The following is a 17,203-nucleotide window of genomic DNA, read 5'->3' on the forward strand; positions in this document are numbered from 1 at the left end:
CAGAAAGGAATTACCCTATGAATGTCAAATGCATTTAAAGTAACCCTAATGACTTTCTTTAAAATGAGTTTTAAAAACATTTTAGGGGACAGCAGAAATTGTAGAGTTTAAATATTTCATGAAAATTTAATTTTTCATTTCAGAGAAAGCATTAATAATTGTGTCTACTAAGCTATGTGTACATGGGAAGGTTTTTCCTTGGTAAGTATAAAAATAATTTTAAACTTTTAACACTACTTAACCAGCTAACGTTTAACCTAATCTCAGTATATGTGAAAATTACATTCCTTTCTTGAAAGTGCAGTAATAAGAAATCAAAATGTATTAGCATTAAAGGACTGCCATTTCTTAGCTAGCAACATTACTGGATTTATTTTGTTCATATGGACTGATGTCAGACCAAATTTATTTAAGATCTAAGGTCTAATAGTACATAGAGAAGATAAAAGTTTTATAAGACATAACTAAGTAATCTAACAAATGAAGAAATATAACACTGAAAAGTTTAATATGTTTTTATTACCTTGAAAATAGTCTGGTCCCTCAAGTGCAACTACTCATAACATTAAGGTTTATCATCACTGGAAACAAAGATTCTATAAATTAGGAAAAAGTTTTAAAGGGTAAAAGCAACAGTCCAAATTACTTTAGTAAATTGTTATACTGACTGAAAACTGATAAAATGGACATTTAGTTGGAAGAGACTTGGATGCAGTAGAAAGAAATCTGGATTGAGAGACAGAAGACCTAAGTTCGTTAGTATATTCACCTGTTAATAGGCATATAATATACATAAAATGATTTCCATCTTTGTGAAACATTCTCCACATTTGTAAAAATACTATGTGTGACTTTACAAAAGTCACTTAATTTAGCTGGATTTCAATTTGAACTATATGATCTGTATGGTACTTTACCAATGAAAATCCTGTGGATCCAATGAGATAATTTATATATAAAATGCTAGATAAATCACATGATTTTTTTTTGTTGCCAAAATTATTATATTCTATTTATTATTTATTCTTGAGTTGCGATAAAAAGTCTTGGTATGCATTGCTGTGTTGCAGCCTTTTGTACAGGTGAATGAATTAAATATTTCTTCTAATTAAATAGAAGTAGTGAGACATAAATTGAGTTTCTATAAGCTCCCTAAAGACATCTTTCATATTTGGAAAAAGGATGATGGGAATGTATTTTATATGAATAACCATATTTTGAAACCTTTTCACTCCATGGTGTTCAAAGATTATAAGAATTTAATATTCTTAAGTATTATGGATAGATGTTAAGAATAGGTGGCTATAAATAACATTTCAAGTCAATATTTTCAGCTTAGGTATATTTCAACTGTTAGTTATTAAAGACAGGAAACTTTATGGGCCATTTCCTAATTGATAAATAGTCAGAAGATGTAAACAGTTTTTTGATGAAGAAATCAAAGCCATATATAGTCATGAAAAAAATGCTCTAAATCATCACTGAATAGGTAAATGCAAATCAAAACAATTATGTGATGTCATCTCACACTAATCGGACTAATCGGATTGGCTAATAAGACAAAATAAAAAACATTGGAAGGAATGTAGGAAAATGAAGAAACTAATATACTATTGGTGGATCGATAATCTAGGCCAAGCATTTTGAAGAATAATTTGAAATTATGCCCAGTTATAAAACTGTGTATACCCTCAGACTCAGGAAAAAAATTGATAGGTTTGCTTTAAAAAATGATTAGAATGATTGGAGAAGGAAAAGAACCTATATGTTCTGAAATGTTTATAGCTGTTCCCTTTGTGGTGGCAAAGAACTGGAAACTGAAGGGATGTTCATTAATTGGGGAATGGCTAAACACATTTCGGAATATGACTAATGTAATGCTATCATGACATAAGAGATGAGAAGTTTGAGTTAAAAAATACACTGAAAGACCTAAATGATATTATGAAAATTGAAATGAATAGAACCAAGAGAACATTATAAATAGGTAAAGAACTAATGTTTGATGAATAACTTGTGAAAATCCACCTCCAGAGAAATAACATATATGTAAAAAAAAAGTATATGTAAACTGTCTTTCATGATAAATAGAAACCTGGAAGACATAGTTTACATATACCTTTTTTGGGTTTGGGTTTTTTTTTTTTTTTGAGTCAAATGATGCTTTCTCTAGTATAGGAAGGAGTGACGGAAATACCTGGAAATTTTAATGTAGATACCTAATTAATAAAAAAATAAATTAAATTTTTAAAAATATAGCAAGCACCTGATGCATACTTATAGCCACCATGTGTTATCATGCTAGTATTTATAAATGAAGATATTGGGCTATGACAAATGGATCTGCAGAAAAAAATGCAAGGAGCTCAAAACTTTGGAACACCAATGGAACCTTGAAGTTAGCAGTTAAGCAGCTTTAGCTGGCTGAGAATTCAATTCCTCCTCTGGTTGTTTGACTAGAAGGTGGAAGACAGACTTCTTCATATCCTCTCTAGCCACGGCCTTCTACATAGATTGTGAGCTACAGAGAAATTTGATTTAGCCCAGAGACTTTGTCAGCAGTGTTGTGAATATCTACCCTTAGGCATTACATCAAACAGAAAATAATTCTGTTTCTTAACTGACTATATTTCAAATCTTCAATCAACAAGATAACTTAGAGATTAGGGAGAACCTAATTTCCCTCTTCCCTTCCCCTAACTTCTTCTTATCCCTTCTCCCCAAAGAATAAAAATCCCTTTAGTTAAAGGACTGGTTGTGGGATTTGATTATTAGGGGGAAAATATTTAAAATCTTACAATCTGTGAGAAGACCATTTCCCAGACAGCTGAAAAGGAACAGGAAGTAGTGGAGGGGAGGGGCTCAAAATTCAGTCTTTTCCCTGGCTTGCTTTCTGGTGCAACCTCTCAAAAAATCCCCCTCCCCCCCACTATAATTCATCAAGTTTCAATATCTACTACATATTCAGTAGGTGCTATGTTTTTTTCAAGCTGTACTAAGTGTTGTGAAATGTCTTATTTTTTGCAAAATCAACTTCTGGGAGTCCAAGCCTCTTAATTATAAATCTGTAATTTTTGGTAATGATATTGTCCTCAATTATCATCATAAACTCTTAATTCATATATCTAACAGTTAACATCTATAGTAACATATAGAGCTTTAAGGTTTTCAAAGTGTTTTACAAATATATAATTTTATAGTAATAAAAGGAAGTAGAAGGATCAGTCACTACTATTGCTTGATAAAGTGAAGTTGGTATGTTCTAAAAGAATTTCTAGAAAATTTCAGATGCAAGTATCCTTTCTATAATACAGGAGGATTAGGGGTGGAGCACCTGAAGAAATAATGTCCCTAATTAAAGGAATGAAGTGGATAGATGGTGTTATTCATACTATGGAACTAGTCTGGATACTTATTTGGCTGTTGATAAGTATCACAATTTCCTTTTAGTGAAAGGAAGCAAAGTTCACTTCTACTCCACTGGACCAATGTGCATAAAATCCTTGGAGACTATTTTATAAGAAAACAGTATCTATATTTATTAGAAATCAAGGTAGATTGTGAGGATTAAACGATACCCTGATTCTGATTTCTTATACTTCACTCAACCAATCTAAGTCCCTCTCATGAAGAACACTTCTGTTCTTGTGGCTACTCTACCAGCTCCTTGTTTCTACCTAGGTTTTCCCCAAAAGCTCACTAAACTACCTGGCTATAATCCTCAGTCTCTAATTATGCTGTTTCTCTAAGAAGTTGTCTCTAAAATCTCCTAAGAGAGCCCTCAAGATGGTTGAGTCCACCCAAAGCTGGGTCTAACTCTGTGGTAAAACCCCAGAGTCAAATAGAGAGGATCTTCAGATAAAACTTCAGAATAGTTGGTAAACACAACAGGTATGACTAGATCTTCCTTAAAATGCTTTCCAGTTGAAAAAGAACCCCCAAACTTCTACCAACAGGTTAAGGTAAGGTAGCCCAGGAAAGCTCAGGAACACCAAGTGGCAGTTTTCCTCTCAAAGTTCTTCCTCCTCAGTTCCCTGCATTCCAGAATTCTCTCCAGGGTTCCGGGTTTGAGCCCAGCACGTTGGAGATAATTTCCAATCCTCTCAAACTTGCTCTTATCAAAATTCAACTCTCTATAATCATTCCTACACATCCCAGAAATCTGGAAAAATTGAGTAAAATTGTTTGGCCCTCACTTCTTACAAAAGAATTATGAAGTTTTTTATTTTTCTTTTATGAGGTATTTCTATTATCTTATATGCATTTATCAGTTACAAAACTTCTTAAAACAGTCCTACATTTCTAGTCTTTGTGTGTTGTTGCTGGCTTTCGTGTTTTTTCTAGAAAACTAACTTTTTATTTACTTTGTTTCATTTATTTAACTTTTAAAAAAGAAACTGTGTATATGTTATTAAAAGATAGAATATGTTGATATTATATATTACCATACATATTTTTAAAGTATTTCTGAGTTTCTAAACTTTTTCCATATCATCTGCTGGCTTTCTGTGTGATCTGTGGCTTTTACAAAACCCTTCCAAAAAATACAATTTAATTTCTAATGCTGATCTGTGATATATAAACATTTCAGTTGGAAAAGTTGTGATGTGAAAGGGATAACTATATACCATTGTGATTGGGTCATTTCTTTTTTTTCCCTTTATTTGAAGTAGTATTAATTTTTCCATTGTTGGCTTAGAGTAATAAGATCAGAATCCTATTAATATTATTAATGAACTTTATTAGGATACTTTCTAAATCTATGATTATTTTCCAATTCAAAATGTACACTGGTATGCCAAGACCAATACAGTATAGGTCTTAACTTTAAAAATGATCTCATTGAACTTTGACTTTAGGAATGCTCCAAATTCCCTTAATGACACACAGTCAATGCTTTTCATGTATCTTGACTAGAGGAAAACAAGTATTTGTAATCACCACCATCCACTGTTTCAATTTGCCTTTGAGAACTAAGCTAAAGCCTGCTGTCACAGGACAAATTTGAATTCAGGTCTTCCTGACTCCAAGGCCAAGCCAACCACGCCATATTAACTGCCCCTATATAATAATGCCATCAATGTACATCAATACCCTCTTTAACTTGGAAGATATAGTTATATTCAAGAGAAATGATAATGGGTTTCAAGATATATAGAATCATAATCATGTCTAAGAGTCTCCTGAAAAGATTCTAAATTTTATAAAAATTATTCTTACTTCATACTGATAAAGGGATGTTTTCAATAGAGAACAATTTTTTTTTTTAATCTGGACATCAAAAACTTTGAAATTTTTATTATACTTGAGTTTACTTTATATATTTGTAGTTTATGAATAAGACATAAAAGGGAAATTGAAACAAAGGCTATATAATAAGCCATAAAGGCTTGTTATGATATTTTGGATCTACGTGTTTAACAAATGATATCAAATTGCTCTTTATATCCTCGGAACTCTGAAACATACATTTTGTTTCAAAGACAATGTATTGTTTACTTCTAAGGGTTTGTAGTTTTTCCCCTGTCCTCTATTTTCTTTTTCTTAGTGATATAAGGGGGTGACTGTTTTATATAAAATACATGAATATGTAATTTGGCCTATGTTTGGATAGATCATTGTTGTTCACATCTTTTAGTAAGATATATTATGTTTTCTGGTAAGAAAAGCTGGATCGGTGTTCAGGAAAAAAAAGTTGCTAAAATGCCTTGTTAATAATTTATGCATTTTAAATTAAAATGTTTTAGCAAAACCTTGTGAAATGTTTAAACTAATATTAATGAATCTTATCTGGCCCCACTGCTTTCTGGTCTTAGAAAAGTTGAGTTTTCATCATATTATTGTTGAGAAAACTGTTCTGTCTTTATGTTAACACTACTGAAGCTCTCATTCATGTTTGAGCCAACATTTATTTTTTAAAACTATATTATACTTTTTCAGATTATATGTGGATAAGGATTTTTAAATAATTGCTTCTGGCATTTTGAGTTCTCTCCATTCTTCTACTTCCTTCTCTCCATGACTAAAGTTAATATAAGTTATACATGTGCTATTAGGCAATATAGATTTCCATGTAGACCATGTGAAAGAAGACACATCTCTCATAAGAAAAAAATTCATGAAGGATAAAAATTGTTTTTTTTTTGTTTTGTTTTTTTTTTTGGTGATCATTTTGTAATTTCTTATAACATAATAGTATTACATTAAAATTATATACCATAACTTGTTTGGCCATTCAATACTTGATGAAGATCTTTTCAGTTTCTAATTATTGGTCACCCCAGAAAAGTTGCTGTAAAGATTTTTGTGTAAGTAGATACTTTTACCTTGTCTGATTATTTTGGTATATAAACCTAGTAGTGGTATTGCTGGGGAAAGGGCATGCAATTTTATGACCCTATGGCATGGTTCCAAATTGTTCTCGATGAATGGTTGTATCTGTTCACCACTCCATCAACAGTATACCAATATTCTAATTTTCTCATATCCCCTCCAACATATATTATTTTTCCTCTTTTGTCATATCTGCAATCTGACAGATGTGAGGTAGTACTTCAGAGTTGTTTAAAGTTGCATTTCACTAATTAGTAAATGATTTGGGACATTTTTTTAATATGATATCTGGAAACTCCAGGATCTCATCTTTTGACCATTTACCAATTGTGGAATGACTTATATTATTATAAATTTGATTCAGTTTTCTACATATGAGAGAAATTAAGCCTTTTAAAAGACACTTGCTATTTTTTTTTCATTTTTTTCATTCTAATCTTAGTTGCATTGGTTTTGTTTGTGGAAAACCTAAAAAAGTTATCTATTTTACATAATACATAAGGTTTTCTATGTATTGTTTGGTCATAAATTCTTCCCTTAGACATAAGTAGGCAGTTTTCACATAAAGAAATAAAAACTATCAATAAGCACATGAAAAAGCATTCTAAATCGCTCCTGGTTAGAGAAACACAAATTAAAACAACATTGAGGCACCACCTCACATCTAGCAGAATGGCCAAAATAGCAACAAAGGAAAGTGATAAATGTTGGAGAGGATGTGGCAAAATTGGGACACTAATACACTGCTGGTGGAATTGTGAATTGGTCCAACTGTCCTAGAAGGCAATTTGGAAATATGCACAAAGGGCTTTAAACAAATATTTGTCCTTTAATCCAGCCATACGACTGGTGGGTTTATACCCCAAAGAGATAATAAGAAAAAAAGACTTGTACAAAAATATAGTAGTGCTCTTTGAGGTGGCAAAAAATTGGAAAATGAGATGTGTCCCTCGATTGGGGAATGACTGAGCAAGTTGTGTTATCTGATGGTGATGGAATACTATTGTGCTGAAAGGAATGATGAACTGCAGGAATTCCATGTGAACTGAAAAGACCTCCAGGAATTGATGCAGAGCAAAAGGAGCAGAACCAGGAGAACATTGTACACAGGAACTGATACATTATGGCATAATCAAATGTAACAGACTTCTAAAAGCAATGCAATGACCCAGGACAGTCCAGAGGAACTTGTAAGAAAGAACACTATCCATATGCAGAGAATGAACTGTGGGAGCAGAAATGCAGAAGAAAAACATATGATTGACTATGTGGTTTGATAGGGATGTGATTGAGGTTTTGATGTTAAAAGATCACACTACTGCTGCATTAGAAATAGGTTTTGAACAATGATAGATGTATAACCCAGTTGGGAAGATAAAATTAACTCTCACCTGCCCATTTTTAAATTTAATCACCAAAACCATATATACCCCACTTACTTGAGTGGGGGAGGTCTGTGATCCACGTATGAAATAGTGGGTGATGAATCAGAATCAACTGACTGCTCCCTGGGCAATCCTATTAGTATTAGGTGTAATTGGTACATGTGAAATGGAAGGTAGTCACAGAAAGTGATGCAAAAATAAGTGTCTTTAAAAAGAAGTTACAATTTCCTGTGTGGAGTTCTTCTAGAATTCTAAGTTCAAGTTGGAGGCTAGTGAAGTATCTGATTCCTGGACCTGAGACTTTGGACTTCTTGTGACTGTTCTTAAATCTCTCCCTTTGGACTGACATGTGGTGAGTAAAAAAAAAGGGTTACTCCTTTTTGGATTTTCTGAAGGAACTAGCCTCAGGAGAGACCTACGCTCTTGAGAGAGGCTCCCTGCATGAACTGGTCTTTGGCTCAAGGCCAAGGCCCCTCTGGCTAAGAAATAACTAGCTCTGCCTGAGTTGAGCCAGGGGTGGAGCAAAATACTTAGTGTGTAGTTTAGATATTTTACCCTATCCTCACTCAGATTTTCTTACTTTCATTCTTTCTATATTTTATAAATAAATTGTTAAAAATAAATCTCTTTGGAATTAAATTCCTGGCGATCCTATTCTTTAATAATCCAGTCCAACCTTTTATAAAACCCACTCTCAATTTCTACCCCTTATACAGGGGAATTGCTTGTCATCTCTGGGAGGAGGGGAAAGAGGAGGGGTGGGAAAAAATTGTGAATCATGTAACCATTTAAAAATATTCTAAATGAACAAAAATGACAGAAAAATAAATAAATAAATAAATAAATTCTTTCCTTATCCATCAGTCTGACCAGTACACTTATTTTGTCATCTCCTAATTTGATTATGGTATTATCCTTTATTTATAAAGTATATATATCCTTTTAATTTAATGTTGACTTTTTTTATTTCTTGTCAGCTCTCCTAGGAATGCTTGTTCGGCTTGTGTTCAATCTGTATTTTCTTTAAGGCTTTACTTACTAATGGTTTTCATTTAGTTGTCTTCTTCTTCTGAGTTTGTGTCTTGAGCTTCTCTTGTCACCACAGTAGCTTTTGATAGTTATGTTCTTTTTCTCTTTGCTCATTTTTTTAGCCTACTTCTTAACTTTGGGTTTTAAAATATAGCTAAGATCTGGTTAACTCTGGGAAGAGATGTCTGGCCTGAGCTTCTGTCTTTTATTTCACCCTGCTGCTCTAACAGCTCAGTCTGGACACTAAGTATTTTCAGTGCTTCCAAAGTGATGTAATATTAGGACTGTGCAGTGTTCTCTGCTCTATAAAACTGATAACGCCCATGCTGCCTTGTGACCATAGTTGCCTCACTTATGTCCTGTAAATGTTTTAACAAGTAATAGCTTCTAGATCCCATCCATGCCTGCTCCCAGTGGTCATATATATGAGTTTCATAGAATCTCTTTCTACCCAGGTATTCATTCTTCTTACCATCCCTGGGCAATGGGGTGTTCTCTGCTGTTGCCACTACCAAACCCTTATGCTAATCAGAACAGTTTTCGAGGATATTGTAGAAAAGGTTTTGGAGTTGCTGAGGTAAAGATGCTAATCCTCACTCAGTCATTTTGTCTCTGCCCTGCCTACTCCCTTCCACCCCAGCGTTATTTTAAATAAAGAAGGAAAAACTATTTGTTGGGAACATTTCATTCTTCACTCCTTTTCATTAGTCTCTAGATGCTTTAGCTTTCATTCAGCTTCTAAATTCTAAGTAATTTTATTTTTAAAAGGAAAACCACGAACTAATTGGAAAATCACAATGCTAGGGGTCAGAACATTTAAGTGCAGGATCTAATCATAATTTCACCACTTTCTAGTGAGAGAAACTAAGGCTAGGAGTAGAATAATTTGAGTTTAAGTCCTAACTTTAACATAAACTAGCTTTGTGAACACAAAAAATCAGCTAATTTCTCAAGTGTCCCAGCCAACAATTTAAGATTGTAACTTAGAAAGTAGTTGACAATTGAAAATGAGAGTTATATCCTAGAATTTCTCTAAAATGAATGAAATCATGGGTCAGCCTCCTCTTCCTGGTCCCACCCTAGTAAATGTAAAGTGCATATATTATATATTTCTAAGTATGTTCAATTATATTTTACATAATAGATACATAGAGACAATAACAATGTTTTATGCACACAGTAACTATGATTAATACTACAAAATTATGATTTTTTGTTACTTGCCAAATAAATTAATTTCTCCTTGATGTTAATTATATAAGTTATATTGAATTCTACAGGGATATACTTTACATTCTACTTATCTCCCTCATAGGATACCTAATCATTATTTTGACCTTAAAGAAAAAATAAGATATCATGTAATACTAGGGGAAAAGTTGCATGTTATCTCTTTTATTTGTCCACAAACTCTATTATTTCATAGTCAATCCCAGTCAAACACCAAATGGCCCACTTGAGGAAAGTAATGAAAGATGAAAATGTTCAAATATTAGTGATTTGCAAAATTTGGTATTCCATTCACATAAGAATATACTACATATACACAGTTGCATGACAGGAGCTAAGACAGCAGAATAAAGGATGCCCTGCTCCTCCAACCCTGATCCCTACAGACACACACACAAAAGGAAAATAAATCATTTCAAAATAAAGGAAAGCTGGAGAAACACATCTCATTAGGGTAAGAGGAAATAGCAGTCCAAGCAGCACAGTATTTGTAAACTAGCAAAATTTGGAATAACTCAACACACTGCAGTAGCCCTGGGGCTTCAAGGGAGCAGAAACAAGGAACTGGAACAACAGTAAACTACTCACTCCACATGGCAGCAGTGACTGATGTGGTAGAGCTAAAAGCCGGGGACTTGTTCAGCTCAGGCCATTTGGCAGGGCCAGTGAAGACACAGAATAGGGACTAGAGCAACCTAAGAAACAACAGGGAAACTGGTAACACAGGATGCTGAATTTAACTGGAAAAAAACGGTGCAACACACTCCCAGATTACGTAAGCCAGCAAAACCACTTCTTTCATAGAGACATCATGAGGAACAAGGACTGCCAGGCCTATATCAATGACCAGAAGAGAGTACTCTTAGAGCTTGGATCAGGGCACCTTCTAACACAGGAATATAAAAGAACTTCAACAGATAGATAAAGTAATGAGAAAAACAACAACTAGGAAAATGAGTAAAAGATGAAAAAAAATGAAATACAACCTGACCTTAGAAAATTACATTAGTGACAGAACGCACCAAAATACAAACTGAAAAGATAAAAAGAGGTAAAAAAGGACAAAAATATATATGGAAAGTTTCAAAAAAAAGTATTGAAGGATGTCAGGCCTCAAAAGAACCCCTGTAATAACTTGAAAAGAAGTTTAAAAAAATAATAAAAGAATTAAAAAAAAAAAGCTCAATAACTAGAAAAAAAATTCACCGAAGAAATCAATTCCCTAAAAATTAAATTAGGCCAAAAGGAAAGTGAGGCACAAAAATATCTTGAAGAAAACAACTTCAAAAAGAACAGAATGGATCAAATGGAAATGGAGGCAACACACACACACACACACACACACACAACACCACAACACAACACAAAAAACACTGAAGAAAACGACTCTATAAGTAGGCCTGGTGAAATAGAAAAGGAAACACAAAATCTCCAGGAATAAAATAACTGATTTTGATTATTCTGGAGGCAAATTTGGAATTATACCTAAAGTAGTATAAAGCTCAGCATACCCTTTGATCCAATAATACCACTATAGGCTCTGTATTCATATGAGCTAATAAAAAAGGGAAAGGATCTACTTGTACAAAAATATTTAGAGCAGCTATTTATTTAGTGGCAGAGAACTGGAAATCGAGGGGATGTCCATCAACTGGGGAATGGCTAAATAAATTGTGGTACTTGTTGGTAATGGAATGCTATTGTGCTATATGATATGATAAACAAGATGATTTCAGAAAATGCTGAAAAAATGTGTAGGAACTGATGAAAAGCAAAATAAGAAGAACTGGGAGAACATTGTAAAAAATAACAGCAACATAGAACAATGATTATCTGTGAAAACTTGACTACTCTCAGCAAGGGAATGATTTGAGACAAGCCTGAAAGACTGATGATGGAGAATGCTATCCACCTTCAGAGAAAGAATTGTTGAAGTCGCCTTTCACATCAGTGTATTTTTGGTCTATTTTGGGCTTTTAGTTATATATGACTTTTTTACAACAATGATCAATATAAAAGAATGTTTTGCATGACAATAAAAAGTTTTTAAATAAGGAAATAACTCCCTAAAATTAGAATTGGATAAATAGAAGCTAATTAAACTATAAGACATCAGGAAACAGTAAGACAAAATTTTTAAAAATATAATAAATTCTAAAATATTTCACTGGGAAAACGACTGATCTAGAAAATAAACTGAAGAGAGATAATCTAAGAATCTAAGAATACCTGAAAAGCACAAGCAAAAAAAAAGAGAGAGGAAAAAAAGAGCCTGGATACCCTATTACAAGAAATCATCAGGAAAAACTGCCGATATCCTCAAAGAGGGAAAAGTAGAAACTGAGAGAATCCAAAAATCAGATCCTGAAAAAAAACTCCAAAGCAAAATATCCCAGGATTATTCCAGAACACTCAGGCCAAGGAAAAAGTATTAGAAGCTACCAAAAGTAAATAATTCAAATGTTGAGGAACCAGATTCAGATTTACACAGGACTTAGCAGCTTCTACATTAAAGAACCATAAGGCAAGGAATATGATATTCAGTAGGCAACAGATCTAAGACTACTACCTAGAATTATATGTCCGGCAAAACTTAGCATAATCCTCTGGGAGAAATATTGGCATTTAATGAAATGAAGGAAGTTTTGACTTTCTGGACCAAAAAACCAGGACTAAAAAGAAAATCTGATGAGCAAATTCAACACTAAAAAGAAGCATAAAAAGATAAAGTGAAATCTTAAGAGTTTTGATAAAGTTGAATTGAGAAAATTTATACTTTGGAAGGTAATAATTGAAATAATTAAGATATCTATGATACTTGAGAAAGTTATGATATGCAAGATACCTAAAGTACCTAAGATACTGATGAAATTTATCACTATTAGAGCATAGAAAGAAGGAAAGAAGTTAAATAAGATGGGCTGATATACAGAAAAAGGGATGGGAGGGAGAGCTAAGTGGCTCAGTGGTCTGAGATCCAGGTCAAGAGACAGGAGGTCCAAGGTTAAAATCAAGCCTCAGATACATCCTATCTGTGTGATCCTGGACAAGTCACTTAATCCCCATTTTCTAGCTCCTCACTCTTCTACCTGAGAACTAATACACAGTTTTGATTCTAAGATAGAAGATAAGGGGTTTTATTGTTTGTTTGTTTGTTTGTTTTTTTAAGGGATGGGAAAGAGGAATAAAGGGGGAGAAGAGAAAAGGAAAGACAGAAGAGACTAAACTACCTCTCACTAAGAAGTGCATATGTGGCAAATAAATGGAGAAGATGGAAAGAGAGGTGGCTATAACTGAACCTTATTCTGATTAGAACTAGCTAGAGGTGGGAATAACAACTGCAGTGGATAAGTTATAAAAAATTACCTTATCTTAAAGCAAAGCAGAAGGATAGGGAGAATAAGGGAGGGGACATGGACAAAAAGAATGATAAATTGGGGGAGGCAGTAGTTGAAAACAAAAAATTTGTGAACTGGGAAAGGCTAAGGAGAGAGAAGAAGAAACAGGGAAAATAAGATGGGGGAAACACACAATTAGTAATCATTACTGGGAATGGGAATGAGATGAATTCACCAGTAAAATGGAAAAGGATAGCAGAGTGGGTTAAAAACAAGAATCCCACAATATGCTGCCTTAGAAATCTATTTAAAACAGGCAGACACAAGGGAGAGTAAAAGTAAGGATATATAAGGGGAAAAAAGAAAGAAAAGAATAAAAATTTTAAATTAAAAAATGTTTTAATTCAAAAAACTTTTCTAAAAGCAAGGATAGAGAGGAATTTACCATGCCTTACCTAAAGTAAAAATAACAAGAGTAAAAACAGATTTAATCAAAAGAGGAAATAAATTACATCATGACAAAAGGTGCAATGAAATAATATCAAAATTAAATATATATGCACCAAATGAAATATCATCAAATTCCTAAAGGAAATATTCCATGAGTTTAAGGAGGAAATAGATAGTAAAATATTACTAGTGGGAGATCTCAACCTTCCTCTCTCCGAGGTAGGTAAATGTAACCAAAAAACGAGCAAGAAAGATGTTAAAGAGGTAAATAGAACTTATAGACAAATTGGATATGATAGATCACTGGAGAAAACTGAAAAGGAACAGAAAGGAATGCACCTTTTTCTCAACAGTACATGGCACCTTTACAAAAACTCATCATGAAAATGCAATTTACAGTCAAAGAAGGAACTGTTGGAATTTGAGTGTATATGAAAACATGCTATCTTCCACTGAACTTCATGAGATTTCTACTGTATGTATGACATGCATATTCTATGATCATGACAGCAACATGGAAATATCTATTATATGAAAGTATGATATACATATAGATACAATCTATCTCAGATTATTTTCCACCTTAGAGACGGGGGAGAAGGGTAGGGAAAGAGAAAATCTGAATTTTTAAATGCCAAAAAAACCTGTCAAAAATGTTTCCATATATAATCAAAAAGTAAAATAATAGAAAGATATCTAATATGCTATATTTCTCCCTGAATGTCCATATTTCTAAGGAATTATATGAGTACCAAATCAAATATAACTTTACTGAGTACTTTAAAAAAATAAAGTATTACATAAATTGTTAAGAAAAAGGAAATACAGCATGCAATACTCTATGATCTTAAATGAAAGCTAATGAAGACAAATTATCCTATTATTACATTTGGATCCAAACTCAGAATCAATAAATTTTTTCCCCTTTTTTCTTTTTTAAAAACCCTTACCTTCTGTCTCAGAATTAATAATAACTATTGGTTCAAAGGTAGAAGAGTGGTAGGTGCTAGGCAATTGGGATTAAGTGACTTGCCCAAAATCATATAACTAGGAAATGTCTGAGGTCAAATTTGAATCTTGGGCCTTCTGTCTCTTAGGCTGGCTTTCCAGGCACTGGCCCTGGAATCAATAAGATTTTCTAAAATTTTTTACTTGGGGGGGAGAAGGGGGGAATACCATTTGTTGAAAATCACTCGTACAATTTAACTGAATTCTGGGGTTGAGCATTAAAAGGTCTATTCACAATTGGGTATTGTGTTATTAAAAGCCCTTGGTGGAACAGGATAAAGTGTTGGGGCCTGGAATCAAGACAACCAGAGTTCAAATTTAACCTCAGATATTTACCAGCTGTATGACCTGTGACAACTTACTAAACCACTGTTATTCTATTTCTTAAACGACAAAATTGGTGATAATAGTAGGGCTTATCTCCTAAAGTTGTTATGAGGATCAAAAGAAATAATATTTGTAAAGCACGTAACATAATGGCTACCACAAAGTAATGCATTTGCCCCTTCCCTTATCTTCCTAATTTCCTCTTGCAAAATATGTAGAGTTCCAACATGATGCTTCTCTTTCTATCATAGTTCCACTTTATATAGTCAAATGAGGCACAAGAGCTAGCAGAAGCTCTCATTGTGCTAGAGAGAAGAATTCTACTAGGTTAAGGGCTATCTTTTTTCTCATTGCCCCAGTATGGATGTTACTAGATGAATCAAATAAAAAAAGGCCTAGTAAGAAATAATGTGAAAATCTGTGACTATAAGAATTTTGAATAGTGAGAGAAAAAAGATATAATTTAGGAACAAAAACAGATAATATAAAATGTAGAGGAGAGAAAACAAAAAGTCTGTTAAGCTGTTAGAAGGGGTAGAAAAAGGTAATGACAATTTTCTTTGTCTTAAAATAATGTGAATTTGTGTAAAATCTCAGATAAACTTGGTAACAATATTTAGGCCTGAATATTTTCAACACAAATCAATTAGGCTAAACACTACCCAAGAAAGATTTAGTGATTTTGAAGTGCTACAAAAATAAGTGGGTTCTCCCAAATATCAGAAAACTCAAGATAGGAATACTAGGAAGCCTAAGAATACTGATTTTTATTTTTTGCCAAAATTTATAATAGAATTCATAACAATTTCTAAAATTGCAATCTTAAAATCTTGTCATAATTCCTAAGAGTAAGTCTGCATCCCTGCAAGGAATAAGAAAGGGGAAGAAGAGTACCTTTTGCATCATCAGAACCTGAAGCCAAAAGTTTTGGGTCCATCAAATTAAAGTCAACACTCCAGCATCTTTTCTCATGTTCCTAGTACCAAAATGAAAAGAAGGCAATTTCAGGGGAAAAAAAAATCCTTATCTTCAAATGTTAAAAAGTAAGACACAAATTAAAATTAAGTGTGTTGCTTCATGGAAAAAAGGAAATATTAAACTAAGTAGAGAACTTAATGCTTCTTTTGTATATATAATACTGCTATGTAACTTTTTATAAAAGAGCTGCACAAAAATTTCTTCTTGGGGATATTTATCTAATACACTCTATGGCTACATGCATATGTGGCTACAGGAAAGGAGCTGCTTCCCTTCTACTTCCCTAGGAAAAATCACCTCTCCATCCAGCTGTCCAATGCAAGCACTTCCTCCCTCCACTATCTGGAGTAATGCAGGGGCTTAAAGGTAACTTGAAGATGCAATTTGCACACACAATCTCTAAATACGTTGCCAACGCTGCTCTATAGCAATTCAAGTATGAATAAAAGCTTTTCAGTACTGCTCATCTAAGAAATAATTTAATGTTTAAATGGTACTATAATGCTAAAAAGCAGACTTAAAACTATAATTAAAATGGGAAAATCAAAACTAAAAATGTGATCCTTCAATTACCTTTTATTTATTTGTTTACATATAACAACAACAACAACAAAAAAGAACTCCTTTACCTGGTAGACCTTCGACCTCTGTCCTGTGAATCCATCCCATAAGATGACTGTGCCTTCATAATCACTGCTGGCTAACAGATTCTTATGGTAACTACTCCAGCTGATACAGCTGAAAAAAAAAATTAAAACATATTACTTTAAGGTGATAATTTGTGACAACCAGGAATATCTATTACATAAATCTTTGCATCATTAAAATATTTAGCAGCCTAGAAAATCTTCACCAGGGTTTCTTTTAAGTTATAAAAATTCCTCTCTCTTCCTCTTAAAAGGTATCTGCAAGAAAAGGAATCAATCAGTATAAAGAAATTAAGACACTAATGGTCAGCTAGGAGGTCCAATGAATAGAGGGTAAAGCCATATCAGGAAGATTCATCTTCCTAAATTCAAATCTAGTCTCAGACACTTAATATCTGTGTGAATCTGGGCAAATCACTTAACTCTGTTTGCCTCAGTTTCTTCAGCTATGAAATGTACTGGAGAAGGAAACAGCAAA

The 17,203-nt window shown here is 33.2% G+C and overlaps 1 protein-coding gene across 4 annotated transcripts in view; it reads right to left on the bottom strand.

Moving 5' to 3' along the window:
• COP1 (COP1 E3 ubiquitin ligase) overlaps nucleotides 1-17,203 on the bottom strand; it is a 329,094-nt gene that overhangs the window by 108,278 nt on the left and 203,613 nt on the right. For all 4 annotated transcript variants that reach the window (XM_007480833.3, XM_007480832.3, XM_056815582.1 and 1 more), the window contains 2 exons: nucleotides 16,708-16,816; nucleotides 15,995-16,076 (listed from right to left, as the gene is read on the bottom strand). In XM_007480833.3, coding sequence (XP_007480895.2) covers nucleotides 15,995-16,076; nucleotides 16,708-16,816 — 191 coding nt within the window. The remainder of the gene's footprint in view (nucleotides 1-15,994; nucleotides 16,077-16,707; nucleotides 16,817-17,203) is intronic.

Source organism: Monodelphis domestica, chromosome 2 (genome assembly GCF_027887165.1).
Source record: "Monodelphis domestica isolate mMonDom1 chromosome 2, mMonDom1.pri, whole genome shotgun sequence".
NCBI lineage: Eukaryota > Metazoa > Chordata > Mammalia > Didelphimorphia > Didelphidae > Monodelphis > Monodelphis domestica.